General features: G+C 41.8%; 2 protein-coding genes across 4 annotated transcripts in view; one reads left to right on the top strand and one right to left on the bottom strand.

Annotated features, from left to right (window-relative positions):
* SRD5A1 (steroid 5 alpha-reductase 1) overlaps positions 1–585 on the bottom strand; it is a 20,377-nt gene extending 19,792 nt beyond the window's left edge. Inside the window, 2 exon segments of the mRNA XM_006081472.3 lie at positions 105–175; positions 177–585. Coding sequence (XP_006081534.2) covers positions 105–175; positions 177–386 — 281 coding nt within the window. The 5' untranslated portion in view covers positions 387–585.
* A 139-nt stretch (positions 586–724) lies between these two features.
* NSUN2 (NOP2/Sun RNA methyltransferase family member 2) overlaps positions 725–16,812 on the top strand; it is a 28,681-nt gene continuing 12,593 nt past the window's right edge. The window contains exons 1-9 of one of the 3 annotated variants that reach the window (XM_023752021.1): positions 725–1,113; positions 1,217–1,374; positions 3,195–3,299; positions 5,711–5,816; positions 9,025–9,096; positions 10,103–10,187; positions 11,147–11,339; positions 13,600–13,674; positions 14,923–15,053. In XM_023752021.1, coding sequence (XP_023607789.1) covers positions 1,009–1,113; positions 1,217–1,374; positions 3,195–3,299; positions 5,711–5,816; positions 9,025–9,096; positions 10,103–10,187; positions 11,147–11,339; positions 13,600–13,674; positions 14,923–15,053 — 1,030 coding nt within the window. In that variant the 5' untranslated portion in view covers positions 725–1,008. The remainder of the gene's footprint in view (positions 1,114–1,216; positions 1,375–3,194; positions 3,300–5,710; positions 5,817–9,024; positions 9,097–10,102; positions 10,188–11,146; positions 11,340–13,599; positions 13,675–14,922; positions 15,054–16,812) is intronic. The other 2 variants (XM_006081470.3, XM_023752025.1) reach the window with 2 other exon arrangements.

Raw genomic sequence — 16,812 nt, 5'->3', positions numbered from 1 at the left:
GGAGGAAGGCGGGCCAGGGGCGCAGGAAAAAAGGAGAGCCGGGCGCAAAGCAGAGGGAAGCGGGTCGGGGGCGCAGGGAAGGGCGCGGGACCGCCGGCCGTTACCGTTGTATGTAGTGGACGAGGAACATGGCCAGGAGGACGCGGTTGGGCCAGTGGCGGAGGCGCTCGGCAGCCCGTGCCGAAGCACACGAAGAGCGGCACGACCAACGAGGGCAGCTCCTGCACCAACCAGGCGGTAGGCGCCGCCAGCCGCCAGGCCGAGCGCTGCGACGCGTAGCGCCCATAGGGCGAGCCCACCAGCGTGAGCAGCACGAAGGCCACGAAGCCAAAGGCGCACTCAAGGTAGGCGAGCGCGTCGAGCAGGAACCGCTCCGCCAGCTCCATCACGGAGGACGGCAGGCTCGCTCCATTGCTGGGCGACCGTGACGGGCCACATATAGGCGGTGGCAGGGCGGTGAGTGGTTGGGAGGCGCGGTTACCTGAGGCTGGGGTGGGCCGCCGGCGCCCGGGGCGCAAGCGGCTCTTCCCGGGCAGGTTTGAGCGGCGGGGTGCGCCGCTGGGGCCAGTCCCACCAGTCACCCCGCGCGCGGTGCGCCGGGGGCGGAACGGGAGGCGGAACGGGAGGCGGGCCTGCAGGCCTTCCGCCCCGCCCACGCGACAGAACCCCGCCTCCGGGGCGCCGCGCTCTCGCCGCTCTGCGCATGCGCGACCTCGGGCTGTCCGCGGAGCTGCCTGAGGCAACGCGGAGAACCCTAGCGCCCGACTCAGAGACTCTTTGGGGCTGCTCTCTTTTGCCACTTTCACACTCAGGCTGTCAACGGATCCCTTCGCTCGTTGTTTTCTGGGCTTAGGGGTCTCAGTGCTTATCACTTGAGTCTTGAAGTTTCCTGCAGGCCCGGGAGAGGCGGAGCGCACCTGCGGGGGGCCTTGAGCTGCAACCCGGAAGTACGCGCTGCCGACGGTGGCGGGTCGGTGGGTGCGGGCAGCGTGCGCGACCGCGTGGGCCATGGGGCGGCGGGCGCGGTGCAGGCGGCTCCAGCAGCAGCAGCAGCAACGGCGGCCCGAGGGAACGGAGGACGGCGCCGAGGGCGCCGGAAAGCGCCATGACGCGGTAGGAGCCGGGGCCAGGCGGGCCGCGCCCACGTGGGCCTCCCAGACCCCGAGACCTGTGGGGCGGCTCCCCGAAGCCTGAGTAATAACCCCTTTTTCCTCAGGGCTGGGAAGGCGGGTACCCCGAGATCGTCAAGGAGAACAAGCTCTTCGAGCACTACTACCAGGAGCTCAAGATCGTACCAGAGGGCGAGTGGGACCAATTCATGGCAGCGCTCAGGGAGCCCCTCCCGGCCACCTTAAGAATTACTGGTTACAAGAGGTAAAAGGGGCCGTGCATTTATTTCCTCAAGGGTTGGGATGCCTAAGGTTGAATTTTAAAAACGAGTGTTTTCCTGAGAAGAGTTAAAGTGCTGGGTAACCACCGCAAGTCAGCGGTGTGGATCCTAGAGTCTTGAAGAATGGAGGAGGGAGCGCAGGGTCCAGTGGGGTAGGTCAGGGAGGCCAGGAGGCCTGTGAGGTGGGAGGCTGGAATAGGAAATGAAAAAGCAAACTGAGAAAGGGTGGACCCCCTGGGGGTTCGTGAGCCAAGGACGCTTACCCTTTGGAACTCATGAAAATTTCTGACATTACCGAGTTTGGATAAAGCTTCTGTCTCCCTATCTATCTATCTATCTATCTATCTAATCCTAGAGGACCAGTGCACGAAATTCGTGAATTTCTGAATAAGGGGCATTAGTATCCACACATATAACCATGTATACATATGTGATGCTCAACTTGGAAATAAGCCTTAACAGAGAATTTTAAAAAACAAGCTGATAGGTTTCCATGGGTACTAGTTATCATATGTTATTTTGGTGACAACTACTTTAATGTGGAACAAGACTTTGTGACTCAACAAATATAACACATTTTTAAATGTATGGAGAAATCCTCTTGATTCCTCAGCATGATGTTAGATAAATGAATTTGTCAGAAAATTATCAATATATACTGTGTACCAATATTATTTATTTGCCTTCTTCTAAAGTCATATGGATATTGTATTATGAAAGCCAGATAAACCAAGCCTCTGTCTTTAAGTTACCTCATTCTCTAGGGCTTTCTCTGTAAATAGCAAATTTTGAATGAATAGTCTCAGTCCCAACCCTTAAATAAAAAAACAAAATCTAAAGAAGTGGTTTGTTTAAGCCCTTGTGCATTATGAAGAGAGTTTGTTCTTTTGCAAGCTACATTCGGAGCCACACAGAAGTAGGAAACTGGGATAGTGTTGGATTCTGGTTTTATGTATAGCTAAAATCATTTTATAGCCTCAACTAGTATCTCAACTGTAGGTGTTTTGTCAATAATGATGCCAAAACAGACTGAGTTGCGGTTTTGTAAATAAACTATTGTCCTGGAAAAAAAAAAAATTCGTGCACTGGGGCAGAGAGCAGTTCCTCAGCCCAGCATGCACCCTCTCTCAGTCCAGGAGCCCTCAAGAGATGTCTGACTGCCAGCTTAGGTCCGCTCCTGGGAGATATCCTTAGCACCTCTGTGGAGGGGGAGAGACTTCTGGCACCGCAGGTGCATTTGCCAGCTGTGAGCCTGGCTCAGGGCTTTTGGCTGAGCCACGCCCCCTGTAGGAGTGCACTGACCACCAGGGGGCAGCTCCTGTGTTGAGTGTCTGCCCCCTGGTGGTCAGTGCATAGCGACCAGTCATTCCGCTGTTCAGTTGCTTTGCATATTAGTCTTTTATTATATAGGATACATAGGGTGTCGTCCCCCTCCCAAAGGTGTATATGCACATGTTGAAAACGAAATTATTTTAATAAACACTGCCTTTTATAATTACTCTAAGTGTATACATTTTTTGTAGTTAATATCCTTCCAAGATGAGTTGCAAGCAAAAATGGAACTATAGGAATATTTAGGAGGGAAGGAATGCAGTAGTAGTGTATTTAGTTTGTCATCCTTTAGTGATTAAACAGTGAGTATTGTTTAGCTTTGAAGGAATAAAGAGGCAGCGATAAAAGAATGTCTTCTCTCCATGCAAAGGTGGTTTTAGTTTTAAATCACTTGAAATCTTGAATTCACCAAAAGATAAATGGTATTAGCCTTTCAGGTTGGTTTGAAACTTGCTTTTTTTTTTTTTAATAGCCATGCAAAAGAGATTCTACATTGTTTAAAGAACAAGTATTTCAAGGAATTGGAGGACCTGGAGGTGGATGGTCAGAAAGTTGAAGTTCCACAACCCCTGAGTTGGTAGGTATAACAAGGCTCCATGCTGTTGCATGTGTGTTTGGGATTTTAATCTTTGTCACTTGAATATATGTCGTGGTAATGCATTTGCTCTTAGCACAAAAGAACTTGAACATACGTCTGAGATATCCTCATGTTTTTCACCCAATGCTTTTTACGGTTATTACTTTACACTGGTGTGCATGTTTTCATGTATGATTTGCAGCTGTCTATATTTGAGTCATTGAGTTCAGTTAATTTTTTTCCAGTCAATCCAACCCCTTTGCTTCTGTGACGTTACCACTTCTACCATTTCCATTTAAGCTTGTTTTCTCATGTCAAACTGTTGCTGAGTGTTTACTTTCAGAAAAATGACAGCCTTAACCTGGCAAAGGTGCATAAGACTGCTCCAGCTGACTGTCTTACTGTCTCTGGTGCCCCAGCATGCTCCTGATCTTTGTGCTAACCTTTTTTTTTCTTTGCCCTGTTCTGTAGGTTACTTATTTCTCATGGCCCAGGTCAAGCCTGAGTTGTCTGAAGACATCTCTTGTGTTGACAGCATAGTCTGTCTTGTAAAATGCCTGGCGTCAAGTCCTGGGGTGTCATTAAATTGTTATAGTTCCACATTTCATATTATCAACTTTGAGGCGTTGAAGATTCTTACAAAATAAGTGTGTGTGTGTGTGTGTGTGTGTGTGTGTATTTAGATATTTAAATAATTGCTGTAAAACCGTGAATTTAACCAGCATTTTCTGATAACTTTTGGAGGTTTTGACTATTCAAGTGTATGATATAATCTTTCTTTTTTACATATCCTTTAGTGATTGTAAACCAGGGTCAGGTTTCCATTAACCTACCAGCCTATCATGGGCTGTAGATTTGCTTGCTTTTCTTTCTTTCATTGTCCATTTGGATTTTTAGTGTCCATATCACAGATGTGTGCAGGGTACACATTTTGAATGAATGACAAATGCCAATGCTAAAATCAGTATTCAGCTGAAGTTCTCTGTGGTTGAAGAATAGAAGTGAATCACTGTCTAATAATGGCCAGTCATTCTCTTCATGTTATTGATGGTTTTAATTTTCTGAACACAACTGAAGCATGTGAACAACATATTATATGATTTGGGTTTCCAATACTTAGGTTTTGTTTGTTTTTCCTCCTCATTATCAGTTATAACTGTATGGCAGTTTTATTGCATTAACATTTACTCAATCAAATTCACTTATCAGGTGTGGACTACCCATACATCTCTCAGTAAGCAAGTAAAGCAGACACTTACCAAGATGCCTGATGGTTTTCTGTATTGCTCAAAATGCAGAAATATATAATACTAGAGGCCCGGTGCACAAAAATTTGTGCACTATGGTGGGGGGGGGGTCCCCCTCAGCCACAGGGAACAGGCCTAAGCCGCAGTCTGGCTTCCCTCTGCGGGAGGCGACCGGGGTGATCAGGGGAAGGCGCTGCCCGCATCACCCACCTGCTGCTGCCTGAGCCCATGGCTGCCTGAGCCCTGGGCCTCGCAGCTTCTGTGGCTTTGTCTGGATGGACATCCAGAAGACATCCACTCTAATTAGCATATTACCCTTTTATTAGTATAGATTCTAATTAACCTTTTGGTACATAATGGAATAAAATTTAGGAAAGTTTGTGGGAACTCTGTTTTCTGGATATTTTTTTTTTCCTTTACTATTCATAGACTCAGAAATTTAGTAAATAAAATTGTAATCAAATGCTTGTCAAACATTCTGATACTTGCTCTACCACATTATTTTGATTGTGTGATCTATACTTCTTTAAATTTAAGAAATTTGTTATCTTATGTTTTTTATTTTTCTGATGACCTTTATGCCATTGTTAACTTACTATACATAGTGAAGAACAGAGGATTCTGCACTTTATAAAATCAGATCCTAAACATTTATCATCATGGTTTTACTGTGATGGCACATGTGTGTGTCTCCTGTGACCCCCTAGGCCAGCCGTGGGCAAACTACGGCCCGTGGGCCGGATCCGGCCCGTTTGAAATGAATAAAACTAAAAAAAAAAAAAAAAAAAAAAAAAAGACCGTACCCTTTTATGTAATGATGTTTACTTTGAATTTATATTAGTTCACACAAACACTCCATCCATGCTTTTGTTCCGGCCCTCAGGTCCAGTTTAAGAACCCATTGTGGCCGTCGAGTCAAAAAGTTTGCCCACTCTGCCCTAGGCTCTTCTGTTTCTGCCTGGGCCATGGTACTTTTAGAACCATGCTCCTGTGTCCCAGGGGACATCATGCAGTGTTGGCTGACTGTACTGGAGAGGATCATGGATGAGCAAGCAGAACAAAATTGGGTGTCTCGTTGGCTATATGACCTGGATAAGCAAGAAGTCGTTAAGAGAGCACTTTAATATATACAGTCCATAAACATTTTACTTTCTTTTTGGTCAGGTATCCTGAAGAACTTGCCTGGCACACAAATTTGAGTCGAAAAATTTTGAGAAAGTCTCCACAATTGGAAAAGTTTCACCAATTTCTGGTTAGCGAAACCGAATCTGTGAGTAGAGTTCTTTAGACTTGTTGGTTTCCTTAAAGTTTTAAATGCATATTAGTGTCATATTTTTAGCCCTATTTGTAAATGGGAGTGATCAAGTAGGTAAAGTATGCAGGAAAGACACCTGCAACTGTATTTTTCACCTGTAATCTGATTATGAAGCTGTTACCTTGTTTGGTTATACTAACCATGAACTTTGATAGGGAATATTATCACAGTTGTCAGCTTGATTGTGTCTTGCTACTCCTGGGTTTGGGTGGCTGCAGAATTGGGGTGTGCACAGGACTCTGCTTGATAGAATGCCATTTAGAAGACAACCACTTATTCCACTCTCCTCCTTAGATGTATATGCCAGGTGCTTATAACAAGAAAGTAGTATGTTTTCATGGCTATGTTACTTATTTTACTAAAAGTGAGACTTTTAAACTCACTTTTTATCACTTCTGTTTTTTCTTGTCCTGTCTATACTCCCTTTGCCATAACAAGCATACACACATACAAAAAAAATACCTAAGCCCTAGCTGGTTTGGCTCAGTGGAAAGAGTGTCGGCCTGCGGACCGAAGGGTCCTGGGTTTGATTCTGGTCAGGGCACGTACCTCGGTTGCAGGCTCCTTCCCGGCCCGGGTCCTGGTCAGGGCTCATGCAGGAGGCAACCAATTGATGTGTTTCTGTCACATCGATATTTCTCTTTGTGTTTCCCTCTCTTTCCCACTCTCTCTAAAATCAATGAAAAAATATCCTCAGGTGAGAGTTTAAAAAAATAATAATACCTAAATAGGACAACTTCGGTTCTCCTAAAATGTCACCATCTTCACCCTCTTGGTTTCTTTGCCATCCCAGATTCCTGATTACAATGAATATTTACCATCATGGTTATTGAACTTTTCGTCTTTAACATCAAATTTTTCCCAAGAAAATAGCTATTTTCTGACACAGTACGTATTAAATGCCCATAAAGTTTGGATATTGTAAGCTTTTCCGTTCCCTTTTTTCCTATTGGTATTCTTAACACACCAAGTGCCCAGTCAGTTACCAGTGACTGACACTATACTTTCCGTCTTGAAGACAAAACAGGGCGTGTTAATACTCTAGTATTTTCAATCAGGAGTTCCCCCTTCCTATTTTCTAATCTAGTCAAGGAAACCTCTCTTTCGTCAACAGATAATGTTATTTCTTTTTCCCTCTTCTGTATCCTCTTAACAGAGTTAATATGATCCCCAGGTTTTTTTCCCCTGAAGCCACAATAAATTTAGAAACCCTCCACCTCACCCGCTTCTAACTTCTACTCGACCCACAGCTGTTTCCTATCATTGTGGCTTTTTGCCCATTTAGGTAACCTGGTAAACTGGGCTCCTGTTTGCCTGGCTTTCCACCCCACTTCCCAATAGTTAGGAATATACTGGACTGAGTACTGCCTCATTCCTGATTCTGTACTTGAGGGGCCAGTACTAGGAAGGGTTCTCTGACTCTGCTTTGATTGAGATGCAAGGTCAGATAAAGATTAACACGGTTAGAGAGCAGGTTACGACAGAGCAGAGGGTTTGTGGGGAGTGGAGTGGTACCCAGTTGAGTAGGTTGTAAAAAGCCAGATTTGGGAAGCTTTGAAAGGTGGAGGAGATGGGAGTTTCGTGTCAGATATACGTATCATAGGGAAATGGTCCAGTTTTTATCAGAAGTCAGCAGGATGAGGTACTCTTAGTTATTTAAAGCTGGCTGTGAGACCTCTTCAGGATGTGTTTATGAATCCAGCCTAATTGCCAGGATGTCTATAGTCAAGGGCCCGCAGTTCCCACCCCCACTTTAATGCTTGGAGTTAGTGTGCCTTAGTCAAATTAAGATTCAGTCTTCACAGACTCATTGCTGGCCCAAAATCCATATGGTGAAAATTAGCAGGTCTGAATGAATGTTCAAGTCTGTATTTAGATTCTAACAGGCCGATGGGTAAGTATAAAATGAGTAGTGGTAGCTATACTAAAGGCCCTTGTAATGGAGCAGAAGCTTCCTGGTAGCTGATGTTTTATAGCTTTCTCCCCTATTTTTATATTGATTTCAGAGAGAGGAAGGGAGAGGGGAAGATAGAAACATCAATAATGAAAGAGAATAATTGATCCTGCATGCCCCCTACTGGGGATTAGCCCTCAACCCGGCCATGTGCTCTGAGCAGGAATCAAACCATGATCCTGGTCCATGATTGGACACTGAGCCACACCAGCCGGGCTACTTCCCCTTTTTAAGCATTCATTCTTAAGGTTGTTAAAATAGAGTTGTGATTGAGGCAAGTGCTGGACTTCATCAAGAAAATTTTGTCTGTACATCTTAACAGATGCTGACCCACTAGCGAAGATCTTTAGAACAGACGATTTAGTGAGGAATTTTAAATCATTTATCTTGGGGAAGGAAAGAGAGGAACAATGGTTGATGCTTTCACCTTTCTGAGAGACAGTTCTCAGGAATAGAAAGCAGACATGGGCTGTTCCTGAAAAGGGACTGACATATAGAAGTTACAGTTTTAGCTGAGAGGGAAAAACTTGCAACAGTGTCCTAACCGGTTTGGCTCAGTGGATAGAGCGTTGGCCTGTGGACTGAAAGGTCCCGGGTTCGATTCCGGTTAAGGGCATGTACCGTGGTTGCGGGCACATCCCCTGGTTGCGGGCACATCCCCAGTAGGGAGTGTGCAGGAGGCAACTGATCGATGATTCTCTCTCATCGATGTATCTAACTCTCTATCCCTCTCCCTTCCTCTCTGTAAAAAATCAATAAAATATATTTAAAAAACAAAAACAAACTTGCAACAGTGACTTTGTCCTGTGCCTCCTTCTACTGCTCCTCTTGCTGAAGGTATTTCATTGGCATTGTCTGCCTTTGAGACATGCTCATCCAACTTCCAGATCTTCTCAAGGTAGGAAGTGAGGACTACATAAGCTTAAAATTCCCTTTGTTTTAATGAAATTTCAAAATGCAGTGTTTTTTTAAAGGTAAGTTTTGGTAAATGGTCATCCTTACTTGACCTTTAGGTAGCAACCATGTATCCACTAGTATGAAAATCTGTCCTACCTCTTTAATGTTTGTGTGATAGTACTAACTCTTGTTCTATGTATGATTGATTCTATGGTCTTTTTCTGTTGCATTTAAAATTTTGAATTTCCAATATTGAAATTTTCTGCCCTTTTTAATGTCATTGCTGACTTTTTAAACATTTTATTTTCTAAGGGAAATATCAGTCGTCAAGAAGCTGTTAGTATGATTCCGCCACTGCTGCTTAATGCTCACCCTCACCATAAGGTATTGTGTATTATATAGAAAATCGTGGTGGGCAGGCTGCTGTCTGTGTTTGTACCGCTCTGTTGTTGAGACCTTTTTTTCTTAATATAATGAGGTTTTTTTTTCCACTTTAGATAAATAGAAAGTGATATAGTTTTCTTCAGGTATTTCACATTTTTGTCTTATTTGATTTTTATAAATTATTTAACTATTTTCTTCCTTAAAAATTTTTTTTTAATATATATATTTTTTATTGATTTCAGAGAATGGAAGGGAGAGGGAGAAAGAAATAGAAATATCAATGAGAGAAAAACATTGATCCATTGATTGGCTGCCTCCTCCACACTCCCTACTGGGGATCGAGCTGTGACCTCCAGGTGCACAGGACAACGCTCAATCCACTGAGCCCCACCGGCCAGGCAAAATTTTTTTCTTAATTTGTTTATTTACTGTACAGATTATCTTTAGTGGTCTTGATTGACTAAATCAGATTAAAAGTCATATTGAACATGTGTTGAGATGTTGTTACGTGCACTCTTTGCCTGAATTCATTTTATTACCCACACATCCCTGTGGGGGTAGATGCCACCACTATCCCCATTTTTCCAGATGAGGAAAAGGAGATAAGGAAAAGTTGAAGTAACTGGCCCAAGGTCACAGGACTAGTCGTTGGTTGAGCTGAGATTTGAGGCCAAGTAGCTCTCTTCTTAGCAATATGTTATAGTGCTTCTTGCATTTAGTATCTTGACTCATTTATCCTTAATTGTATTACTTTTATTGGCTTGTTTTGTAGTGCTGTCTGTTCCCGTCCCCTCTGGAGAGTATCTTTGTCACTGTGACTTGAGGGCATTCTAAATTACGAGATCCCTATCAGTTAAATATATCACATTGTAGATTCATTCTATTAAGAAATATATTTCGGTATTGGAATAGAAATAAAAATACTAGAGTGACTCAAATTGTTTTAAATTAAATGTAGAATGTTTGATTTCTTAAAAGTCTCAAATATTTCCTTGCTTTTTAATAGATCTTAGATATGTGTGCAGCACCTGGATCAAAGACTACACAGTTAATTGAAATGCTGCATGCTGACATGAATGTCCCTTTTCCAGGTATGCATTGGACTGGGGGTTTGGAGGTAGCTTTGCTACTTTGGTGGGATGTAGACAGGGAAAAATTAGAACATTGCCTGAAGCCTCCCTGAAAGTAGGACTGGACTATGTTAAGAGCTGCTGTCTGACTCCCCAGGTTCAAATCCTACCACTATTTACGAGGTGAGTTCGGTGATATTACTAGGCATCACTTATGAAATGAGCCATCAGTCCTGAACTTGGGTGTGTGACACAAGATTACAAAGTGCTCAGAAAATGGCAGCTATTTCTATAGTATCAGTGATGCTCCTTTATAGAGATTTTATAAAGATGTGAAAATACTGTGTATAGTGCTAGTTAGTCTCCTAATATTTTTATGTACCTTTATCTCCTACTTCCTTTAAGAGGGAGCAGTATTGATTATAAAATGTTACTAGACATATTTGCCTTTTTGCTGGAGATGAGAGAGAAGCCAGAGGGAGAGAAGGTGGCACCCAGGAAACATTCTACCCGGTACTTAGCCGTGGTACAGCTCAGACTCTTCCAGGGAACAGCTTTTAAATGTTCAGGAGTGTGAGACCCCACCCCAAGAATCTGATCCAGAGTCTACATTGGTGCTCCAGCACACACGCAGTATTTAAAACACTTGTCAGGTGATTCTGTTGGTTTGTACACCTTTCTCTCATCCTCCTAATTAACTGTTAGTAATAGAAAAGACATTTTTGGCACAATAACTGGTACAAAGTGAATAATTAGTTGAACAAATGAATTTTGAAGTTTTGAAATTTTAAGGAATTATGAATCCATGCTGAGCTGCTGGGTTTCTGTTTCTGGACCACTTCTGTAGTCCTAGCCAATCTTTTACACTTGGGACTCAAGTTTGGTGGATCCTCACCTCTCATATGCCAGCCTACAAGTTATGTATTTCAGGAAATTACTTGTGCTGCATATCACCCAACACTACAATTTTATATTCCCAGAGGGATTTGTCATTGCAAATGATGTGGACAACAAGCGCTGCTATCTGCTTGTTCATCAGGCCAAAAGGTTGAGCAGTCCCTGCATCATGGTGGTCAACCACGATGCGTCCAGCATACCAAGACTCATGATAGACGTGAACGGAAAGAAAGAGGTTCTCTTCTACGATCGCATCCTATGTGACGTCCCATGCAGGTATTTATATTATCAAGAGTCCAGAAAGCCCAGGATCCATTAAGGAAATTAATCACATAAAGACTAAAGTGAAACTGCACATGAACACACAGTTGTCTGTATGATTCTTGTGGTAGCTGGTATGAAGAAAGGCATCGTGACCTAAATTAGAAGACAGACACAGAGTTTTAGTAATAACGGAGACTGAGCATGTGGGACACAGTTAAAAAAAGGGGTGGTTTTGATAGTCTAAAAGAAAATACTTGAGAGGAAAAGGGCATCATAAACTCATGCATTTCAGGATGTAATCAGTTGGAGTGATTTGTTGATCCGAGTGTATATGCTTGTACGTCAGTGAGTATGTAAAACAGTTATCAAATAAAAACACATTGGGTTTTTACAATGAAATTGGGAGTTCAAACGTTTGATAAACTGATTTTACCTGTTCACATACTTTTCTTCACATTTTACATGTAAATTTTAGGTTTTTAGAGTTTACCTTTACTAAAGTTTTATGCCATAACTGAATGAGTTTTTCCAAAAAGAAATGAGTGAAACTAAAGATGGCTGTTAAGTTCTCTGAGGCAGTGACATAGGCAATGATCACAAGGGTTTAATAGCTTTTGAACACATGATTTGGTGAGGCTAAAGTTCAAAAACTGCCACAAAACTTTGTTAGCACTAAGTAGCGTTTAACTGTGATGCATCAGCATTAACTTCATCTTGTTTAAACAAGTGGCAGATTTACTGCTAGTAACAGAACTGAGTTTGAAAATTATAGCTGGTAGCACCGAATATGGCTGAGTTTTTAAATACCTGGAAAAATTTCCCTTTAAAGTAAAATTTAAAATTGGTCATGAGCCCTAACCGGTTTGGCTCAATGGATAGAGCGTCAGCCTGCGGACTCAAGGGTCCCAGGTTCGATTCCGGTCATGGGCATGTACCTTGGTTGCGGGCACATACCCAGTTGGGAGTGTGCAGGAGGCAGCTGATCAATGTTCCTCTCTCATTGATGTTTCTAACTCTCTATCCATCTCCCTTCCTCTTTGTAAAAAATCAATAAAATACATTTAAAAAAAAATTGGTCATGAAATGAATTTTTTTCTAGATTGCAATTTTCTAATTTTCCTCTGGATCAGATGTTTTCCTAACCTTGTTCATTTGATCGGGAGCCTAACTCATTTCTTATACCAATATTGTGAGAGTAAAATGACCTTATGAGCACTAAGTTGTGAGCTGAAAAAAATTCCTAAAATTATAGATTTTTAACCCATTGCCGTACAAGTGAGGGATGTCATATGAAAGCCATCATATCTCAAGACATTTCCATCCTGCAGACTCTGCACCTCAAGGACATATGACTAGACCAGCCGTGGGCAAACTACGGCCCGCGGGCCAGATCCGGCCCGTTTGAAATGAATAAAACTAAAAAAAAAAAAAAAAGACCATACCCTTTTATGTAATGATGTTTACTTTGAATTTATATTAGTTCACACAAACACTCCATCCATGCTTTTGTTCCGGCCCTCCGGTCCAGTTTAAGAACCCATTGTGGCCCTCGAGTCAAAAAGTTTGCCCACCCTTGGACTAGACCATCAAAGAAAATTTAACTTTACAGAGAAAGCAACAGATGCAGGAATTACCTCAGAAAAACTGGGTAGATAAAATTAGACATGTTCAGAGAGATTAATGAATCAAGTCTATTATAAAATTTATGTGGAAATAATTTCCATTTCATAAAGGTGGAGAATCAAAAATGTTTAAATGATATATAGAAAAATCTTGGTCAAGAAATTAAATTGGCTTAATTGAATCTGCTATGGAAAGTTCTTTATGAGTCTAAGTTTATCATTGTTTGTGTAATTCTGATTAAAGTGCCACTCTTGATTAACCAAATTTCTAAGTAGCAGGATCAAAATAAGCTCATATGTATTCTTGGCTCTGTCTGTCTTAGGACTGAAAATAGGTTTGCTAGGACTGTATTTCTCCTAAATGGAAGTAAATTACTATTTCTTTAAGTGTTCAAAGAGGTTTCATTTTCAAATCTTTTATTTTCTTATTGAATTGAAAACTGAAGTATAATGAAAGATTTTAATGTACTAGAGTAACCCCAAAACAGAAATGGAAAGTTGATTGTAGTTTGCAAGGATTTAGGTTGTTTTCTAATTGGTATTTATAATAATAATAATGCCTGTTTTATAATTTAGCTTGAATGTAACATATTTGTTAAACTCTAATCATCTACCTGTAGTGGGTTTTAAGTTCTTAAATATCTTTCCAGTGGAGATGGCACAATGAGAAAAAACATTGACGTCTGGAAAAAGTGGACCACCTTAAATAGCTTGCAGCTGCATGGGTAAGTAAACTTTATGCTGGCAGCATTGTTTGACAAATCAGTTGGTCAAAATTTATTGTTGACTCACCTAATTGGGCATCCAGATCTTTGACCCCAAGTAAGCATCAGAGTGTTAATGATGTAACTCACTCCATGGGAATTTGCTTGTATATCAGAAATAGTTGCTTTTAAAATCTTTAAGAGTAGTAAACTAAGGATTGTACACATTTATTAAAAACGCATTTTATAAGAATTTTTTTATAACATTTCGAATTTTTTTAAATGAAATGACTAGTTACTTACTGTCTTACCAGTTGTTTTCCTGTTTTCTATTCTTTTTGTGTTTAATTATTTTAACATTTTTATCTCAGATATTTATTGTCCCTAAAATTTTTTTTGAGAATTCTTAAAAGGGAAAAGAATCTCATACCTTAAAAATAACTTCTGTCATGTCTAGTGTATTACAGTTTTCTGTGCCTACGGATTTTTTAAGTTCCTGTTTTGGACAGTTTTGATTTTTTTCTTCATTTAATATTAAAATTATACATTCTTAACTTAAATGTACAACAGTGGCTGGTCTAAGTATGTTAAGGAATGTTCATCATTAATAACTTCAACACCAGATTTTGTTTCTCTGTTAAATAAATACCACTGTTTTATGAAACAGGCGTTAAAATTAGAATGTACTGAAGGCTACAAGTTGTTCATAGAAAGAAAAATCAAATATTTGTATAACTATGGAGGCTTTTTAATAGTGAAATTCATCTAATATGTTGAATTTAGTCATTAATCACTTTATGCTTTGCTTGTCAACATGCTGGGGAAAGTCCATAAACCAGTGTTTATATAAATAGGTGCTTTTTTATATTTACACTAGAGGCCCGGTGTACCAAATTTGTGCACGGGTAGGGTCCCTAGGCCTGGCCTGCGATGAGAGCCAATATTCCCCAGCTGCAGGCTGCTGCCCAGCGCCTCCCTTGCCCAGCTGCCAGCTGGGGCCTTCCTTCATTCCACGTCGCCCCATGGTGGTCAGAGCACATCATAGCAAGAGATCAGTCTCCCGGTCAAACTCCGTGGGGACAATAAATTCACTTAGAATTTAAAGGTTTTTTTCTTAAATTGAAGTTATTTATTTTACTTATAGTACTTTGTATTTTATTGTAAGTCTGTCATAAAAACTTATAATAAATACGTGACATAAAGGGTGCCCATAAAGAATGTGCTGTCGGCTGTGTTTGGTCTCGGTGACTTAGTATATCTAACCCTTAGCTTACAGCTGCGGATTGCTACACGGGGTGCTGAACAGCTAGTGGAAGGTGGCAGGATGGTGTATTCTACATGTTCACTGAACCCCATTGAAGATGAAGCAGTCATAGCATCTTTACTAGAAAAAAGTGAAGGTAAGCACGCTGTATTAATAGAACTATAGACTTTTCAAAACTATTGCTATAGTGCAGCGATTTTCAGTCCGTGTGCCGCAGAATTTTCGTAAGATGAAAAAGGTTGAAAATTGCTGCTATACTATATACTTCTGTAGTCCTTTTCCTGGGGCATTTTAACTGTATTTAAGTATACAGTTCAGTAGTGTTAAGTACATTCATATTGTTGTGTAGCCAGTCTCCAGAGTTCTTCCTCTTGTAAAACTGAAATTCTGAATTCATTAAACAACTCCCCTTTATCCTCTCCCCATTGTTGTAGTCTCTCTGTCTCTGAGTTGGAACAGACTAGGTATCTCATGAGTGGAATAATACAGTATTTGTCTTTTTGTGACTTGCCTACTTAGCATACTACCCTCAAGGTTTATCTGTGTTGTAGCATGTGTCAATTTCCTTCCTTTTTTCCAGCTGAATGATACTCCATTGTATGTATACCATCCATGGACACTTGGGTTGCTTCCTCATTATAATGCTGCTATGACCATGGTGGACAATAAATTTGAGGCTCTGCTTTCGTTTTTTTGGGGTGTAATACCCAGAAGTGGAATTACTGGGTCATGATAATTCTGTTTCAGGACCCACCCCCATACTGTTTTCCATAGTGACTACACCATTTTACAAGTCCACCAGCTGTACACAGGGTTCTTGTCTATATCCTCGCCAGCAGTTGTTGTTTTCTGTGTTTTTGATAGTATCTGTTCTAATGGGTGTGAGGTCTTATAGGTTTTATGAAATGTTCTGAAACAGCAATTTCCATAACATTTTGATGTAAAATATTATTTCTCCTTTTATGTTTTCAATAAAACGATAACCTTTTCTGTCATATTCTTCTTAAAGCAAATAATGAGAAATTTCAAATAGAAGGAAATTACAAATTTCATTCCAGAATAGAATGCTATCAAATTTTCTACATGCATTTTTGTGAAGTAAGTTAAGACAAGAGTGCATTTCCTGTGGTGGTATCTACAACAGTCTGGGCTTCCAGTTAAGTTTTCAGTGGCTGGTTGATCTATGTGTAGTGAGCCTTCTTGTCCTTCGGCCTGCATTTACTGTGTTTTGTTTTTGCTGTACTTATGTTGGGCTACAGAAAGATGTGATATCTGAGTGATGTTTTTTTACATGGTCATAATCTCCACACTTTTGTTGGTGCTTTATCTCAGAAGGCATATGAAGAGAAAGACTGTGGGTGATGTAATTTTATAGTAAACTAGATGTCCAGTGCACGGAATCATGCACCGCTGGGGTCCCTCAGCCTGGCCTGTGGGGATTGGGCCAAAACCAGCTCTCTGACATCTTCCGAGGGGTCCGGATTGTGAGAGGGCAGTTCTCATGTGACACCCCAGAATTGGGCTCCCTCCTCTCTGGTTCCGGGTGTGTCACCGAGAACTGCAGCTGTCAACTCACCGCAGCTTGGCAGCTCCTGCATTGAGCGTCTGCCCACTGGTGATCAGTGCATGTCATTGCTACCGGTTGAATGGTCTGCCAGTCGCTTAGGCTTTTATATATATAGAACTAGAGGCCCGGTGCACAAAAATTTGTGCACTTGGGGGGCGGGGGGAGGGGGGTCCCCCAGCCCGGCCTGTGCCCTCTCGCAGTCTGGGACCCCTCGGGAGATAACGACTTGCTGGCTTAGGCCTGCTCCCGGGTGGCAGAGGGCAGGCCCAATCCCTAAGTGCAGCCCCTGGTCAGGCTCAGAGCAGGGCCAATTGGGGAGTTGGGGCGC

This window comes from Myotis lucifugus, unplaced genomic scaffold, assembly GCF_000147115.1.
Source record: "Myotis lucifugus unplaced genomic scaffold, Myoluc2.0 scaffold_0, whole genome shotgun sequence".
Classification (NCBI taxonomy): domain Eukaryota; kingdom Metazoa; phylum Chordata; class Mammalia; order Chiroptera; family Vespertilionidae; genus Myotis; species Myotis lucifugus.
The sequence above is the reverse complement of the archived record's forward strand: the minus strand, read 5'-3'. Positions and strand labels throughout refer to the sequence as shown.